The sequence below is a fragment of the Struthio camelus genome, chromosome 6 (assembly GCF_040807025.1).
Source record: "Struthio camelus isolate bStrCam1 chromosome 6, bStrCam1.hap1, whole genome shotgun sequence".
NCBI classification, from domain to species: domain Eukaryota; kingdom Metazoa; phylum Chordata; class Aves; order Struthioniformes; family Struthionidae; genus Struthio; species Struthio camelus.
In genome coordinates this window covers 31,978,775-31,997,624 of record NC_090947.1, presented here as the reverse complement: position 1 = coordinate 31,997,624, position 18,850 = coordinate 31,978,775, and the positions used below count along the sequence as shown (strand labels likewise).

General features: G+C 37.5%; 1 protein-coding gene across 6 annotated transcripts in view; it reads right to left on the bottom strand.

The window, feature by feature from the left end:
- Window positions 1-18,850, bottom strand: part of PTPN4 (protein tyrosine phosphatase non-receptor type 4) — a 117,154-nt gene that overhangs the window by 28,787 nt on the left and 69,517 nt on the right. For all 6 annotated transcript variants that reach the window (XR_693136.2, XM_068948997.1, XM_068949000.1 and 3 more), the window contains exons 12-15: window positions 13,543-13,715; window positions 9,848-9,916; window positions 2,940-3,074; window positions 1,418-1,576 (exon numbers count right to left, since the gene is read on the bottom strand). Coding sequence is in view for 5 of the 6 variants with exons in the window: in XM_068948997.1 (XP_068805098.1) it covers window positions 1,418-1,576; window positions 2,940-3,074; window positions 9,848-9,916; window positions 13,543-13,715 (536 nt within the window). In the remaining variant the exon portion in view is untranslated. The remainder of the gene's footprint in view (window positions 1-1,417; window positions 1,577-2,939; window positions 3,075-9,847; window positions 9,917-13,542; window positions 13,716-18,850) is intronic.

Below are 18,850 nucleotides of genomic sequence, written 5' to 3'. Positions count from 1 at the left end.
CAGCCTTAGAACAGTAAAATTCAAATATGAAAAAACATTCACAAGTGTTTGGGTTTTGAGACTCCCTTGCCATGTGAATAGGTTAAAAAAGCCCACAAAGAAAAGGAATTTTGTATTATCAAGTAAAAGACCGACTTTAACACTGAAAGTTAAATAACTATCTGATAGTCAAGTTGCAACTATTGTATTTTATTAAAAAAGCATATTGTGTTATTTTACAAAACTTAAAAATAGTTGTTTTTCCCATGAACAATTCTGCATATTTGAAAAAAAAGATAGAAACGGTTCAAGCAACGTTTTGAAACCGTGTCCAAATACCTTCCCAGTATAATTTTTCCTGAGACACACACCTGTGTTTATAAACATGTAATTAAGTGTTATTTTATAGATCTTAACTGGAAACTATTTGCACAATTTTCTTGCTTGCAGGGATCAAATAAAATTATGAGGATAGGTATAGTATTATATGTATATATGAAAGGTATAGTAGAAATGTTAATAAGATGTGCATATAGTGCGCCTTTTTTCCAAATCATCTGTACTACAGCCACTAGTTACTTTTTGAATATTTTGGATCTTTGAAAAACTCACTTTTTTTTTCTTTGGAAATAAACGTGCTTTCTCACAAGCAGAGAATTCTTCTACGAGGAGCTTTCATTTGCATTCCTCTAAAATAATTAATTTTGATTTTAAACCAATATACAATCTGTTAGATGGCAACTACGTAAAGCAAGAAGAGTGCTGCAAGGAGAAAGGAAGATTTCTGTAATTTACATCTACAAAAGCTATGCTATCCTTCTGAACTTAATATATAATACTATTTTCCATTTTGCCCACCATAGCACTGGTAGACTCACAGTACTAGAATTTTTTTCTGTTAAGTCGAATATTTAAAAGTGCTATCTTAAAAAAATAAATAAATAAAATCAAAGATACCATTCTATAACTCAATTCAAAGCATGCAAAGAACCTCAGAAAGCTGGGGTACTAAAAAGGCATTTTCACTATAAAGTAATTTGCATAGCTCACTTGTACTTCTGTGCCTTGACAAAAAGCAAAATTCCCGAATTCATGGGAATTAAAAACCTGTATCACAAAACAACTTACTGAAGTTTTACCAAAAAATAACATTTGCATCCACATCCAGCCAGCGATGGACATACTACAGTTGACGAAAATGAATAGGCATCCTGCACCAGGAGCGTGTTATATATAGGCCTTTACTCCAGCATCACTTAATTTTTAGTAAGGCCTGTACTAATGCTCCTTAAACAACAGCTACTTGTTTTCTGGATTTTATGCTTATGGCTCTTCCCCACCCAAACATTTAGACTTAAATTCTTTAAGGCTAAGATTTCTGACTTAGCTTCAGAAACCCTGCACACTACCATATATAATATTAGCCAACAGCACTTACGGTGATGATTCCAGTATTATGCTATTAGCCTGGGTGGAAGATGGAGATCTGTGATTCACAAATACTTCACTTGGTGAAGCGTGAACTACATGGTCCACTAAATGTCCAACCGATGAGGGTCGTAAACGGGCTCCTTCTTGAGTGAAGGCAGAGTTGCGACTAAAAGGGAAAGCATAGCTATGCAGTGTGAAAAAAGTCTCATTATTAATATACATTTCTTACACTACTACAAAGGCATACTAAAAATAATGATTTTCCCTCAGTACAGGCATATGTCCACATACATAGCTTTATTAAATAATTTACGCAAAGACTAATTCTATTTGAGTGACTCTTTCTTCAAAGAATCTGCACTTTAGGATTTCAAAAAAATCACTAAAACAATTATGTTGCCAAACGAACGTGCTATGCTTCATAATTTTCTTCTTGAAAGGGTCTACAATTTATCTTCTTAACTACACGGCTAGTATTTTTCAAATTGGTTCTTTTTTAAAAACCCTGGAAGCAATATTGTCCATTGAACAGATTACCGGACTACCAGTGAGACTGAGTCAATGAGATGAAAAATCCTGGCTCTATTAAGTCGCGACAGAACTGAAGCTGGATTCGGTCAGATCAACATCTCATCCCTAGCACCTGCTCCTAGAACAATCACAACCACCACTCTTAGAGCCTTTCCATTTCTGTGACCCAATTCCCCCATTTGAATGGGGCATGTTTGTCAGCACAGTGACACATGTATTATTCTTAAAATGCTTTGAAACTTGCATGACTTTTTCTGTTAAGGTATAAGCATCATCATTTCACTCTATTTTTAATCATTTTAAAGTGCTATGGATGCTTATAACAACATTCTTTTGAATAATATGCTGCAATGCCCAAAAATCTTAAAACCTTATGATTTATGCAATATAAAATTGGATAATACTGATTCTAAACCAGTTTCAGCAAACCGGGAAAATTGATTATTTTCCGAAAGAAATTAGGAATGATTTCTCACTAACAATAAACACATCCAAAAGCTTTATCATGTGATAAGTGGGAGCTTTGAAAGGAATAAAATGTAGAAAAACTGAGGGGGATAAACCTGCAAGGATTTCCGATTAAATAATTTTCTCCAGTGTTTACAAAAAGTAGTACTCTATGGATAAAGTATCCAGAATCATTGCTTCTAAAATATTACACAGATTTTAGTTTTCTTTTTCCTCTCAGCCAAATGAATAATTTAATTTTATCAATGCTGTAGAAAACTCAAAGCAATTCTCAAATTCATGATAAAAGTGTAACATCTTACACTTTATATAGGCTGAACAAGAAGCACCTAGAAAGAAAATTCACCCTCAAATAGTTGATCTCATGAGAAGGTAAATGTTCCAGCAAGCTAATCTGCAGATATTTTTGAAGTTTGTCTCCGTAACGCTTTTTTTTTTTTTTTTTTTTTTTTTTTTAAATCACAGAAGTAGGCTGCTTTCATTAGATGCAATCAGTCACTCCTAGAGAGAGAGGTGTCCACTCTACTTACTGATTTGGGGTCCCAGGGGGAGAACGCGACGGCAGGCTCTGGGTTTCTAACCTGTCATCAGACAGCGAGTTCCTGCTCACTACTTCCCAGTCCATCCCACTCATTAGTTTCCGTGACAAGGGTTTACTGGGGGATCTAGAAGAAGAAAGTGAAACGACTGACCAAAAGTTATATGAGGTAAGAACAAAATAATATAAAATTCACCACAGGAAACTGGATGCTCTATCGTAGGAATCCAAACGACATGGAAGAAAGTGAACGTATATAACGCAAAACTAGGTGTACACGGACAGTGTTTTCTCAGTGTATCATACTCTTTCTGGACTTCGCACAGCAGCATCAATCCCTCTGCTGTTGTAATATTATTTGTCCATTCTGTTATTCATGTTAATCAGCCAGTATGGATAACTTCGGTGGATAGTATTTGATGACTGCTGGCTGGGAAGGAGACAGGGAAGATGGAAAAAGACACTCTTAAATTTCATTAGCCATTTCTCATGCCTTAAAGGGAGAATCTGAGTCAAAGAGAATATTCATCAAGAGGTTTGAATTTAAAAATGAAAAAAGGTTCAAGTAATAGAACTATTCAGTCATCTCAGGATTAACAGATGAATAAAGCAGTGGAAACATCGGTCCAAAACACTGCAGAATAACCTGGAGAACTCAAAGGAGGGTAACCGTCACCATAGCAAGGGAGCTACGGTTTTGTTCCCTCAGGGACTTTAACTGGGGTGACATGCTTTCTTCCAGTACATATTTTGACTCCAACAAGGCAGATGTAATCATCCTATTTAAACTTCCTCCTGGACAACTTCCAGACTTCATTTGATTTTGTGCCAATGTCCTTCAGGTTAAAGGTGGGTATCCCCATGATTTTATATGAAAGGATTATTTTCTGTTCACTGTCTTTTTTCAGTACTGAGGAAACTCTTTCTTCTCGTTCTCCAGTCATCCCAGGATACCTACTCTTCTCTTCTGCTGTTTTTTCCCCCCTCATTTTTCTTGAGCAGAGATGAGATTATATTCATAATTTCTCATGAAATAGCATGTTTCCCTTTCATACCGTGACTTCTCAAATGATGCATCCAAGAATCGTGGTTGCCTTTTTCCTCCTAGCATCACACAGGATGACTCAGCCATCTTGTGACTAAACATATCCAGATCTTTGCTGGATACAACAACAAAAATTCCTGTTAACAATATGTCCTTGCATTTTGCCTAAGTGAGTTTTTACTTCTACTGCTCTGATGGCTCCCATATATTTCACTTTCTCCTGTATCATTACCCAATCCTCTTTTGCTCCAGTGATACCTCAGTTTCATCAGTAGCCTCTAACTTTGCGCAATAAGGTGATAACGTATTTCTGTATCGGCTCTCTCCTCCACTGCTTTCCCCAGTTCCATAAATGCGTATCACAAAACAACTTCTGCATTTTCTGTCGTGCAAGTGCATGGTAGCTCTTCTTTATCGTGCCATTACTACCTTACAGATTTACCGAGTCCAGAAAAAAGCAGTTTTGTGTGTCAGCGGTTCCTTAATTTCTCAAAGTACACCCTTCTGAAAGTGAGAACCATGCTCACATACGCGTGAGCTTCTCACGGAATTTGAATCCAACACGAGCCCACAGCATACCACCTTAAGGGGTAGACTGCCCTCAACGTTACCCAAAGAGTCTAAAATAATAACCAAATGTCATACTGAATAATCTTTCTCCACATGCAGGAACATTTATGGGTGGTTAATACAGCATTTGTTCAATGCTAAAGGAGTGGTGTGGGTTTTTTGAGGGCGGAGGGGTTGTTAGTTTTCCTTATCGCTGCTGTTACTGTTGGTTTTTTACTCCCGTGCAGTTTTGAACATGCATTGCACAGTTTCGCTATTCTATTTTGCTATACCGAACAACAGCTTACAGAAATTTCAGATGAGATAGGCCTTACGCCAGCTGAAAAATTCTGAGAGTATATTGATACTCTGAAATGGGCAAAATATTATCAATTGCTCATCTCCTGAGGAATAAGACATACAGGATCCTTGCTTACATTACTGTAGTTAAATAGTTTTAGTTTAATTCAAAAACACTTAGTTTAACTCGCGTGATATCAAGCTAACATTTGAATTTGTTTAATTTGCTTCCACTGTGAGCAACTCAACTTTTGAGATTTTTCTTCGCATCGGTAGCATGTTTGAATAGCTCTGAAGAAGTAAAATTACAAGAAATCAGCAAAAGGGAAATACAGCATGTCTAATATTTCATCTGTTCATTACTCTTCTATTAATCAAAGGTTATCATTAGCTGGACTTTGCTGACAGTACGCTTGCAGCCAGCAGAAGAGCATCAAGAGACAGCTCTACCAAGAGGTAGATTCTACTGCCAGACGACTACGTAACGGGAAAAGGCTGAAGAACAAAATACATTATTAGCTAAACACAGGAACGAAGATAAAGTATTTTCTAGCAGACATGTAAAGGCAGCTAAGGAATTTTACTCGCCTTCGCTGAAAAATAAGTGGACTATGTGAAAGATTTTCTTTTAAATTGCAAAAGAACAGTAACAAAAAAGGCACTACTCTTGCTTGTATAAAACAGAAACTAAATTGTGAAGAGATGCAAAAGACTAGGAGGAGGTAAAAAGTAAGTTTTTCCAAAATGACATTTTGACCTCTTCAAAGCCCCCCACCCCATTGTCTTAAGCTATAATTTGTAACTACTCAGTTTTGAAAGACTTCCTCAATCCGTGCAACAAATAAGCACAACTTCAAAATGAGAAAATCATCATTTTTCCCTACCAAAAAAGCTCAATGTTAAGAAAACTCACCTTACTTACTGTGGATAGGGTTTAATCTTTTGAAAACTATACTTCACCGCCATCACAAGCAGCTGCCGCGCTTATCAGCAAAGGTTAGTTTCAATTATTTTATTAACAGTTCTAACCTCAGAGTCCCACCCACTCGTGTTTGCTGCTTCCACTTCCTGTCTCTGCAGACATTTCAAAGAAAAAATTACCACATTGCTGCACTGAACTTCAGTGCTGTGGCTTTTTGGTACTAGTTCTCATTGCCAACACTTCTGCATCTAACAATATATTATTTTTGATTCACTTTTAACTATATCGTGGGTATTCTTGCAAATTTCTTCTGTACTATTAATTCCTTACACTGCTTTCTCATGACAGAGCGCACCTAAGGAGGGGGGAAGCAAGCTATAAAAACTTTTCAAAGGCTTTGATAAACACTGAAACGTTAAGTTCTGCTCTAGTAGAATTATCAGTCTGGATGCTTTTATTGCACCCCATCACATGGCATTGCTAGCTAAAAGGGAAAACTAATTTAAAATTTAATATTATTGGTGCCTCTGCAGAGAGGCATTCCCCAAAAAGTTAGGAGAAGTCCTGTCTATCTGAATAGGTACAGACATTGAAAGCCTTAACTGCCCCAAAAATCAAGAAAAGCTATAGTCTTATGTGATATGATATTATGTCAAACAAAACAAAAACATAGCAGCAGGGATGAAATTACATAAAGCACCTAAAAAGCAGCATGAATTGCTAAGCCAGGAATGACCCAGCTCAGCTAGAGCACACAAAAGCTTTCAAAGACGGAATTTGTTCTGCACCCCGCTGCTGAAGAGCAAAATTCTCACAAGAGTTAGAAAAGAGAGAGGTAAGAGGGCAACGTTTGGGAATACAGGTGGGAACCTTTTCAACCACTTCTATCCCCCAAAAGAAAGCATAACTTGGAGCTTACTTCGTATTTCGACAATCAATATAGGGAATAATTTATTTCTCAGCAAAACGGGAGACTATCGCCTCAGGTGCAGAGACAGACTGAAATTTTATACAAATGTGCAGATATACCATAAATGACAGATGCAGTTTAAAATAACTGAGGAATGACTGAAGCAATTAGATTGCATTTCTGAAAGTAGAGTTTTAAACTTCATCATATGGAGTTTGGAAATACAAGTAACTGACAGAGATACCTACTCACTGTTATACAATATGACTAAATGACCTTCTCTTAGCTCCAGCAAATACTATCGCAAATGAACAAAGTTAACTCTGAGAACAACACTCCTTATGAAACCTCTCAATTCATGAGTTGACAGAACTTCTTCAGTTTGACTATCTATTGATATTATATTCCCAGGAATTCTTAGAGTTTTCTTGGTTTGTGAATACCCTGCAACAAATGAAGCCAAGTGAAAGACACCTATAAAAAAGATGGAAAAAAACTAAACTGCAGCAGAAGTCTTCTGAACACTTAAGTTAGGGCTGCATGAAGAAACAGCACCCACAAAAATATTTAACAAAATTATATAGGCTATCTCCTTTACAACAACAGATTCAGATTTTTAAATTAAATGTTTTTATGGCAAAAAAAAAAATTGAATACTACTTCAGTTGCATTTAAAGTAAGGTCCTGAGGGCCATTAGCTAAACCTGCCAACTGTAGGTTAAAACTGCTGTTGTATTTAAACGGATGCCAGGAAATTTTATTTCCACATTCTGAGCTCTGGATCTATGTTCTGTTCAGCATCTGAAGGCTAGAAGATCATTACTTGTGACAATTATCATTTCCTACCATTTCTACTTAGAACAAGTAGACTGCTCAAGTAGCATCTCAATGCAAGTATCTATCACTCCCTTAACAACAAAATAATTCAAAAGCTTTGCTTAGACAGTACTAGCTCAGTAAAGCAACTTCTCGTTAGATATGGAGGAGGAAAATAGAGGGTAAATCTGGATAGCTCTAGGGGGAAAAAAAAAGAACTAGAAATAACCCAGGATTTTTTTTTCCCCCCCCTGTTAGGACAGTCACTGAACATCAGTGGGAGTTTTCCTGCTAGCCATAATGAATCTTGAATAAATTTTCAGATATGGTAATCATACAAGCAGCAGTAATTATTCCATTTTTTGATGTGGCCTCTTAATTCTCAAGGAAGTCCTGACTGTGATGCTAGCATGTGCCTAGTTTCATAACAAAAGGCAACAAACACCTGAAGAAAAAAAAAAAAAGCCTTTTGAAAGCAGAAGCAATTGAAACAAATCCACAGCTTGACACCCTTAAGAAATTGTTACCCAAAACAATTACTATGTCTGAGAAAAACGTACTTAGAAAGAGAAAGGCAGGTTCCAGGAATAAAACCCACATCATACCAGGAAAACCTTGAAATGCAAACTTTTGCCTCTGCATGAATACAAAAAGACTAACATCTATTCAGTATTACAACTTGTCTACTGCACATTTACATTTCAAGAATTTAAAGATAAAGCTCTTAGATTTTGCTCCTTGGACTATGTGGTAATGTCTCGTGTTTCACTTTTTTCCCATCCTTGAGGATATTAAGAAAAACTTTATAATTCAAAATGCATTAATCATGCACTGTTATGGTGAGGATAGAAGGAAGAACCAGATAACCTACTAAAGGCCTTTCCAGGTGTATTTGTTACGATATACCAGCAAATTCAGTCCACTTTGTCACATATGCATGTATGCACCACAGGTTTATCAGTCATCAACATTACGAAAGAGCTCAAAAGGCAAGTTAGGAAGAATGCTGCATTGCTCTACCTTAAGGCATATAGCAACAACAGGAAATGTAATCACTGAGGACAGTCAAGTCTTATTAAATAAAAAGAAGAAAGCTGAAAAGACTTGAGAAAAAAAAAATCAAAGCAGTCATAGCCATGGCTTTCAACTTCTTTCAGAGTATATTTTGCAAAAGACAAATGACTTCAGCACCACTTGTTCAGCTCTGACTCAAAGGGAAGAGTGCCATCTACTGAATAACAGCTTCTAAAACAATGTATATACTTCTCAAAACCAAGGCCCAGCTCTCTTCCTCACTGCCAAGTTCAGAGTGCGGTGAGAAATACACAATTTTAACTAATTTATAATCATCATGTAAATAAATGGTGGAAAATTCAGTTGTCACAGTGCCAGTAGTTGCCTTTTGAATGCTAAAAAACCCCCCCTCCTCTCCCCCCCAAAAAATCAAACTCAGACCCCAAAGTAAATTAAATACAAAGAAAGAAAAAGTCTACAACACACACACAACAAACTAGTATTATAAAGTTTACCTGTTAAACAAATATGTCACAGCACTTCTGCCCCCCCCCAAAAAAAATATCTTTCTGCTATGGAGCTAGGTATCTACGGTGTGTCCAGCTAAAATCCCATGCTATGTTACACAGAGGAAAAAGTGAGGGGTGGTGGTGGTGGTGGGGGGGGGAACGGTAGAAAAAAGCAAAAATAGAAGCAGACTTAAGAAATTCTATCTTAAAAAAAGAAAATAAAAGAATGTGGGGTGGGAGGGAACGTGATCAGCATAAATATAACCAAATTAATGATTCTGTTGTTTAGCTATTAGATACACTTATTCATTTCTGCCAAGTCTGGCAGACACAGTATCCCATTCCAAAGGAAGTATATATATACAGTTGGAGGCTGCTACCAGAGATGAAACATATCCATTGACTTGTTGTTTTAATAGTACAGTTAAAGAGATCATTCTTTGCAATAAAGAGTTGTATGTACTAGTCCTCACTGTGCTACTAACTACACAGATGGAAGGCAATTCTGATTCTCTTTGAAAATACATAAACGGAGAAAATATGAAGGCATACCCTTATTAATTTCTTTATCATAACATTCTCCCCCACTGCCCTCGAAGAGGCATCCTTAATATGATTAAGGCATGCTGCCAGCAACAGTAGACAAAGGTTGCTTTTTATTTTACATTTTTACAAACAGAAAACAGTGACTCCATAACATCTTAAGATGTACAAACAGAAGACATGCTGAAATCAACTGGCATATCAGAAAACTGCTACTAGCAAATTACTGCTGCCAGTTTGGCAGATGTAGACATTGCCATAATTAAACCCTGTACAAATGTAAATTCCTTACCTTGCAAATACCCTGTCTTTGTTTGCTTTCTCTTTACCATACTGCACAGACTGGACCTCTGTTCTCCCGCTGGAAAACAAAACAAAACCAAACCACTAAACGCAACATACTTAGGATAACAATTTCTCGCTTAAAATTGAACGATCTCAAAAAAAAAATATATATATATATTCTGTTTTCAGTCATGTTGAAACTATTGCACTGAATAGTACAGTGCAACTTAAGACAGCATTTGGGTAAGTACTAGAAATATGGGTCTTCTCTCTCATTAGAGCCTGACTGTAACAAAGACTAAGTAATATTAGGTCTAACATAAAGCTTTATATTCTCTTACTTTTTTCCCTACCCAAAGCAAGTATATAAGTTCTGCTTTCACCTTTTGGAAAGCACGCAACGCTATAATCTCCCTTGTCATAACCACTATTAAAAGTAACAGCATTTCCACCGTACTTCTCCTGGGCTAATTCCTGAATTGCCTCCTGCAATTAACACGCACACAAGCAGTATGTTGAGCAAAATTTTTAGGCAACAAAACCATCAGCGTGTCCTGTTCTTCACCATAAGGCAGACAGTTCAGAATAAAAAAAAAATAGTAATAATAATAATTCCTTTAGGGGAAGAAGTGAGGAGCAACAGAAACGGCATATTCTTAGCGTAGGACCTTGGCGGTGATTCAGGTTATTCTTGCTCTAGTCCCAGATCTCACTGCTCCCAAGCTTCTGCTATAGTCGAACTGGCTAAAGAAAAGGCAGAGAACAGCCTTATCCAAACATAACAACCGCTCATCCAAATGCCACAGGAGCCAAATCAGGATATCAATCTGTAAGGATGTGTTTGGTTGATTTTGTTGGGCAGCGCGTCGCTCCTTCAAGAGAAAGCGGCAGACTCTTCTGGGAAAAAGGCAGCAAGTATTTCACTCATGTCAACTGCTGACCCAAGAAGGAAGACTGTTCCCCCCCCCCCCCCCCCCCACCCCGAGTGAAAAAGGAAGATACTGCCAAACAGCTGCTGTACAGAACGTACCTGAGCCTGTGTTGTCAAAACTGGAACTTTGAAACTGATGGAGCTCCCACACTACCAAAAGCGCATTTGTAGTACACATGAATGACAATGGACATGCTGTTGAAGCTGGGTTAAGTGTCCGATGAAATTACATTGCTCAGCAGCAGTCTCTTAGTGCCAACCCTCATATTACTTGCAATACTGGGATTTTAACTTCAGAGGATTGTGTGACTAATCAGAGAACACCAAACTCGGACCACACTCTCAGCTGTTGCTCTCATTTCTAGCAATTCATTTCTGTATCAGTATTTGGAGGCTGGTTCCTTCAGGTTTGATAAAAACTTTCAAGTTGCTGTTTAATTAAGTAGAGTAGCATTAAGAAATTAGATAAGCACATCAGGATCCTATCAGGGCAAACAGATAAATGATTTTTCTCCCTATATATACTCCAGCAGTCTGCAGCTTAGGAACTTTCCAAGTCATATACTGGATCATGCTTTGATTAGTAGCCGTTAAAAGACTTTTTCACTTGTTTTCTACTTGCTTTTAGGAGTTCATTTAGACTTCTACTCTCCACAGCATCCTTTTGCAAAGAATTCCACAGTCTGACTACTGAATGAGTGAATGACTTCTAAAGGCTGCAAAATTGGCCAGCAGTAATCTTGTGAAGTTCACCGAAGGAAAATGCAAAGATTTGCACCTGGGGAAGAATGCATCAGTACAGGCTGGAGGCCCAGTGGCTGGCAAGCACCTTTACTCACCACTGGTGAGACTGCATCTGGAGTGCTGTGTCCAGATCTGGGCTCCCTGGTACAATAGAGACATGGACATACTGGACCGAGTCCAGCGAAAGACCACAAAGATGGTTAAGGGATCGGAGCCTCTGACATACGAGAAGAGGCTGACAGAGCTGAGATTTTGTTCAGCCTGGAGATAAAAAAAAAAAAAAAAAGCTCAGGAGAATCCTATCAACATGTATAAATACTTGATAGGAGGGTGTAAGGAAAATGGAGTCAGACTCTTCTCCGTGGCGCCAACTGAAATACAGCAAATTCTACTTAAATGCAACAGCAAATCATGTCTGGCCATGTTTTTATCTTTCAAAGCTTTATCTAGACAAGCTTTGAAAACCTCCAAAGACAGAGATTCCATAATCTCTCCTGGGTAACTTGTTCCAGTGATGACCCTCCCAGAAAAAACACCTTTCCTAATGTCCAGCTGGAACCTGCCAAGCTGAAATTCATGGCTGTTGCCCCTTTTCATATCACCTGCCACTAACAGAAAGAAATTGGCTTCATCACTTCTGTAACTGCCCTTGAAATAGCTTTAGGCTGCTACTAAATCCTCCCTTAGCTTCCTTTTTACCCAGCTGAACAAAGCTCAATGCTCTTAACCGCTCCATGAATATCATGTTACCACTACTACGCTGTCTCTAAACAACCTCTCTCAAGACACCCGCAGAAATGCTAGGTTTTTAGCTGCTTCGTTAACCTTAATGACTTTCCTCATTTTTGTAGTTTCCCTTTTTATCTTGCATTAAGCTGAATGCTATCATCAAAGAACTATTCTACAACAGTTACCAGAAGAGATTCAAATTCAAAATCTTTATCCAAATTAAAAAGCTCCCCAAATTCACTACAGTAACATTGAACCAATTCTTGAACACTGAATACCGCAGAATGCTGTTTCTTAAATGGGTGCTGTGAATGCTGGTTAAAGGAACAGATGGTGTAAAGATTTAGTCTTTGAAATACTTTCCTCTTGAAACACTTATTCAGTTCACGAGTGTAACAGAAATAGCCTATAATAATTGTGTTTTCTAGCTTTTCATCATCATCTCCCTTTGTATGCCACAGACACTGTTGCCATTCTACACAGATAATCCATAGTAGCTTCATTATTATTTCTCTAATTTAGGAACAATTTAAACCATAGGAATTCTGCAATACTTGCAGAGACAGTTAATTCAGTTATCTTGCTTAACTATGAGCTTTCATTTACAGAAAGCACTTCAAAAATCAACACTAACTACTCTGTCATTACAATACATTCGGGAATCAGTTATTCCACTATCAATCATTCTTTGCATCTCTAAGCTTTTTACCTATTATGTCAAATTCACCCTTAAAAATTGCAGAATTCATTTCACCCTTATTTTCTAAACTTCTGGTTTTGGTGCGAAACATACATGCCTTTTGTCTTAATCTAGTTGTCTGTTTGTATGCATCTAACTTAAATGGACTTTCTTGGACAAGATTCTCCCTGTTGACTCCTATTTGATCTTTCTTTAGGTCTCTTTTGTTGTTGCTGCTGCACGCACGATTTTAACTCCATCAGTTTTCAAAAACACCAGGCCAAAGACTTTGAAGTTCTGAGGCAACATTTTTAAGGTTAACATAACCCAGCAGACACACAGCTCTTTCTCACATACAAAGACATAGTGCCTGTGAGACAATCTCAAAGTATTAGTTTGATAATAATTGCTAATAATACAACAATAATAATTCCAAGATGTTCTAGAAAACTACTGACATTTGAAACTGAAGCCAAGCGGGGAGTGAGACCGTTGCAGGATTCAAAAACTACTTGAAGGTTGGCATGTTTTAATAAAGATACCCAATAAATCTCTATTTTTATTGATGAGTTACCCCTTCTATTACTTTCTTCCCCATGTATTTCAAAGCAGCACTTACCAGTACCGGAACTTTGAACCCAAAGTGAAATAATGTGCAAAAAAGTTCTTCTGAGGCGGCAGCGGTCTGTCCAAACGGAAGAATGTGTGATGTTCAACACAAGCTTTCCACAAATTCTTACATGCTCGATAATTCACCATATTGAATCCCAGTAACGTTTCTCTAGATTCATGCTGAAAGTGAGAAAAATGATTTCAGATAAAAATTATTCCCAGTTACATTGGAAATCAATCCAACATAATTACTGTTGGTTTTATAAAAATTTTCAAGAATTGAAATCAAAATTTTCAAGGCTTTTTAAAATGGTTCTCTAATTTTACATTAACTTTATACATTATAAAAGCTTTTTAAAATAATTCTAAGAGCTGTCTTTAAAGGCAATACTTTCTAAAGGTTTTATATATATATATATATATAAATATATATATATATATATATATATATATTTTTTTTTTTTTAAATGAAGAAGTTGCTTATAGGTTAACATTGTGTTCAGTGATGTTGAAACAGGTCTAGCTGGGAAGAAAGCAGATGTTCCCAAAAGGCAACATCCAGGCTACATAAAGACATTTCTGTGACTGAAGAACTTGAAGGCAACATGCCTCCCTTTTTGAAGATTTCTGCAGTTGAGATGAGGAATTTAATTTCAGCTGTTTAGAAGAGAAGGGAAAAGGAGTTAGTATGCACACATGACCATTTTAAAGATTGGGAATAGGTATTAATCTCAAGAACAACTGATACACTAACTAAATGATTGATTGAGTTCTTGGTGATGGAGAGACAAGCAAAACTGCAAACAAGATAAGCCAGTTTGCCTGTTGAGGGAGCCTGATTACCACCTTTGTAGGCCAGAAGACATCAGCACTCTGTTTTGTCTTTACAGTACCAAATCCTCCAGGAGTATTGGCACATTTTAATAGTTTTTACTTAGTAGTAAACTCCTTTTCCAAGATAATTCTTTGCTGGCCTGCTCATTTAGATTTGCTGGGGTAGTGGGGCCTGGAACACCTCTCCCAGTGTTGTAGCTGGGCTGTCATTATCGTCAATGGCTAAGGAAGACTGCACTTTCAGTCACATGATGAAATTAAGGTAAAGAACAAATTAGATTTGAAAAGTAAACAGCCAATTCTGAATATCTATTGACAAAACTCAAGAAATTCTAAGAATCTAAAAACTGATGTTTTACTTCAATTTACAGTAATTACATATATATTTCTTCCTGACTTCCATGTATCATCTTCCCATGCATTTTCCATTAAAGTTGTTAACAAAAGAATTTACAAGTCGTGAACCAGATAACAGAAATGAAGTCCATTAGCTGTTCAGTCACAGAAGGCTTTCTCAACCAATAAAAAAAATGTAAGCATGCTTACTATCATAAACAACCATCTCCTCTTTACATTTCTATCCTACAAGAGAGCAACTATGTGAAGTTATGGACTGCCTCATCTAGAGGCAGCAAAGATTTTAGATTCCAGTGAAAAGATGCAGGACAAGTAACGCTCTGTCAGCCGTTACACAGTTAGAAAGAGAATTTGACAAGTTACATGAGCTGTTGAGCATGCATGTTCATGTCACGCTTAAACCATGATAACTGCGGGCTGGGGTGGAGGGGAAATCCTGCTCTCTACCCTGGTTTATACTTCAGGGAATGAGCTGATCCGACTCTCCTATAACCGTATGATTATCTGATCACTGGTTCAGACTTGAACCATGAAGAAAGAGCTGGTAATGGGTGATGAAAAGGAGCTGCAGCTAGATCAGCCTAATTGTAATGCGAAACAGCACTTTCACAGGAACTTGGTGCGATAGAGCTTTTAAGGTACCTTAACAATAGTTCTATTCATAGCTTTTGAGGCTTTCACTGGCACGTATGCAACGTTGCAAGAGTACTGATTCTCAAAACCTACCCTTAACCTCAATTACAGCCAGGAATCAAACTTTAGGGTAAAGGAGAGTGCAAGATACCGGCTCCTAAGTGAACTAACCCTTTCCTACCACCATGGGTTCTGCAAAATCCAGATATGAGTTGGGCCCTTGAAACTTACGTTTGCTGGCCATTCTGGGGTGTAAGCCCTGGCTCTACAGCTGACTGGTAGCAGCCCTTAGAGTAGACTGGCCACGTTTCCCCTGAAGAATAGTAGGGCTGGATCAACTTTGGCGTGACATAGAGGCATTTGAGGGTATTAGGTCTGCTGAGACTGTTAAAAGACTGTCTTGGGGAGTCGCAGTTGGAGTCTGCTCTGAAATGACTATGGTTTTAATTGTGTCCATGTTTCCCCTTGGGGAGAGGAAACGAGTTAGCTTGCTTCAGAGGGAGAAGAGTAAAGTAGTAGGAATGCAGCATGGGCGAAAAGAGTCTCAGGGCCTAAGAGTGAAATCACAGATGCGCCAAACAGAAGAAATTTTTAAGGTTATATTTCAGGTTAGCTTACATGCTATGTTGCAGGCTACCCACAGACCCCGAGTAAAAACACTAAAAAGGGGAATGGCAAAGTAAAGTCTAGCTACATTTGTGACTCCTTTTAGTAAGCCCCCCCCCCCCCCCCAAAGCAATAAAAATGAAGAAAGGAAACATGGAGAGTGGCATGGCTCTTGCATACAACAGCACAGTCCCTGAGCATTCGCCTTGGGTGGGGACATTCCTCCAAACCCTCCTTTGCCTAATTTGACATAGTGGCTTCAAAGTGGATCTCTCACTTCTTTGGAGAATAACTTCTGGGCTAAAAAGCACACTCTCTAGTGGGTCATTTTCACTTTGTATAAGCAAATAAAAATGCCAGAACGAAACAAAAGTCTACACCCTCCTCTCACACACACTTTACTGACATAGACAAAAGACCCAGGATGGCCCTTCTCGCAAAGGGCAAAGAAAGTCTTTTGGAAGCTCAAGTGCAACACAGATTGTGCCGGCAATATCAAACACTTCATGTAAAAGCCCGGGGCAGAAACTTAGATAGGATTAGGCAACAATCAACTAAGCATCTCATGAATGCCAGTGCTTTTTAAGTTCAAGTACGTATTTGGACAGATAAGCCAAACATCACTTCGTGAATCTAGCCCAGCCTCCTTCTGAGGGACAGCAAGGAGGAAAAAAAAAAAAAAAATCAAAGTGCAAACTTCAGATACATAATCTATAATAAAAACTTTTTTTTTTCCCCCCTTCAAACACACAGAAGCCAGGTCCTGGTCAGGGACAAAAGCATCAATACTGTTTTGTTAGGGACTCTGCACATTTTTCCAGTGGATATTTGAGCTCTAAAACAGCAAAGTAACATGCCGAACAGTTTATTTTGCTGTCCAAGAATCGAGACTGCTAAAGTACACTGGACGGCATGAAGAACTTGATGCTAACTATTGACGTTACAACAGCCAAGGGTGCAACTAACTAAAAACAGAGAAGCTTAGAAACAAAAGTACTGAATGAACTAGAACGGTTTCAAAACCCATAAGGAGAGTAGCATACAGAACAGGAGAAAAAGTAAAAATATAGTGGTGCAAAATCCAGTATAGAAAAATAACCACTGAAGTTACGGCTTAGAGGATTTTCCAAGGTTGGCTAAAAAAGTTGTACGGATAATATTCTTTCCCCTCCAAAATCCAAAAAACAAACAATGAAAAGAAAATCAGTTTGGAATACGTGCTCTAGTCACACGATTGACAGAATACACAACCCGCTTCCATTGAAGAACATGCTACGTTACCAGGGAAAATAACTGACTTTGATATCAAAGTGTTTCATCTGACTTCCTTTATACGATTTAAACACAGATATAATCTGTTAAAAGTAGGCAAATAATTCCTCGCTTGTTGATGCCTCTAAGCTAAGCCAAGGCAGGGAATAAACTTAATAGGTGATTAACAGATAAAGTACTTGCACTTCTGAGTACAGTTGCAATTAAAAGCTCTACACACTCATTTGAGGTATCTGAAATATATCTGTTAAGAACTGCTTAAAAACAGTGGGTAAAGCAGTTTGGAAAAAAAGCACTGAAAAGTTCCTCTCCCAATACCACTAACTTAGCATCCTAAAGCACCTCAACTTTGCATCAGAACAGCTATAGTTAACTCAACTGCACTATTTGTTGTAAATTTACATGCAACTTCAAAACTTATTATGAACACATCAAAAATGTATTTTCACTGCCATATCATAAATCAGTACTTTTATTTTCTTTCAATAGCTGTGCAAAGCAGTAGACCGAGGATTTTTTTTCATACCAAAAAAGCAATGGTTGAGCCATTTCACCTGGTTTCTGCTACCTAAAACGAGCCATTAGGTTCTCTGTTTTGTTAAAGAAGGGTGAAAGTAAATGTAAGCATGTGCCACCTCCAGAGAGCAACTTAAGGCATCCTAAAATGTATTTGCAACTCACATAGGATGCTTCACACTTTGCAGGTATCTGTTTACTATAGAGGAAGTCTAATGATTAGTTTTGGCTAGCTAATTATTGTGAAACGAAACAAGTTGTTTTAACCTAACTGAAGCTAAAGTTAGGCGAGATGAATCTTATCCCAGGAGCCTATTAAGGGAATTTAATGCTGGAAATAACAATTTTAAGTATGATTAAAAAAACAGTTTAAGCACAATGCATTCTTTGGAAGCCAAATTTGAGCTTTCAACTTAAGATATTTACCACTTGGAATGAATGAAAATGAAGGTCTTGCCATCAGTTTTCATCTGATGCACAGAGTTTACACCAAGACAGTAGGAGGCTTTGCAATTTGTTGGCTTAGTTGTCTCAGAAGACCAATGACATTACTTGTATATACACTACAGTCTGGTGCAAGTAACAATATGTAGCATATTAAAAAGGAACAGAAAATACAAGATAAGAAAGCTATTCTATATTGTCTTCAATTATATGCTGGAATGCAGAAAACACTCAAATGCAGAACCGACCCAAATTTTATATCTACCTGTCTCAGTTTTCAAGGCTCTTTTTCGTCAACTCTGCTACTATAACTTTTTCCTCGAGTTCTGTTTTAAAAAACAGTAAGTGGAGTTCAAACTTCTTAATTCCAATTAAATAGACAAATTCTCATCTCAGATCCAAATACACTATTCTTGTAACTGTAATGGAAATTATACATACTGGTATCAGGACAGAATTTGACCCCTGGGTAGTCAAAGATCAGTTTGCCTTCTATAACTAGCCTGTATCCCCTGCATGATATTAAAAAATATCTGTGTCACCATCATGCAATATTCCCCTCTCAATTTTTGTATTATTTTTTTTTTCTCTTACCTGTCTGCTCCTGTTGATAGGAAATCCTGCTTATTTCATGTAATAGCCAAAATTAATTT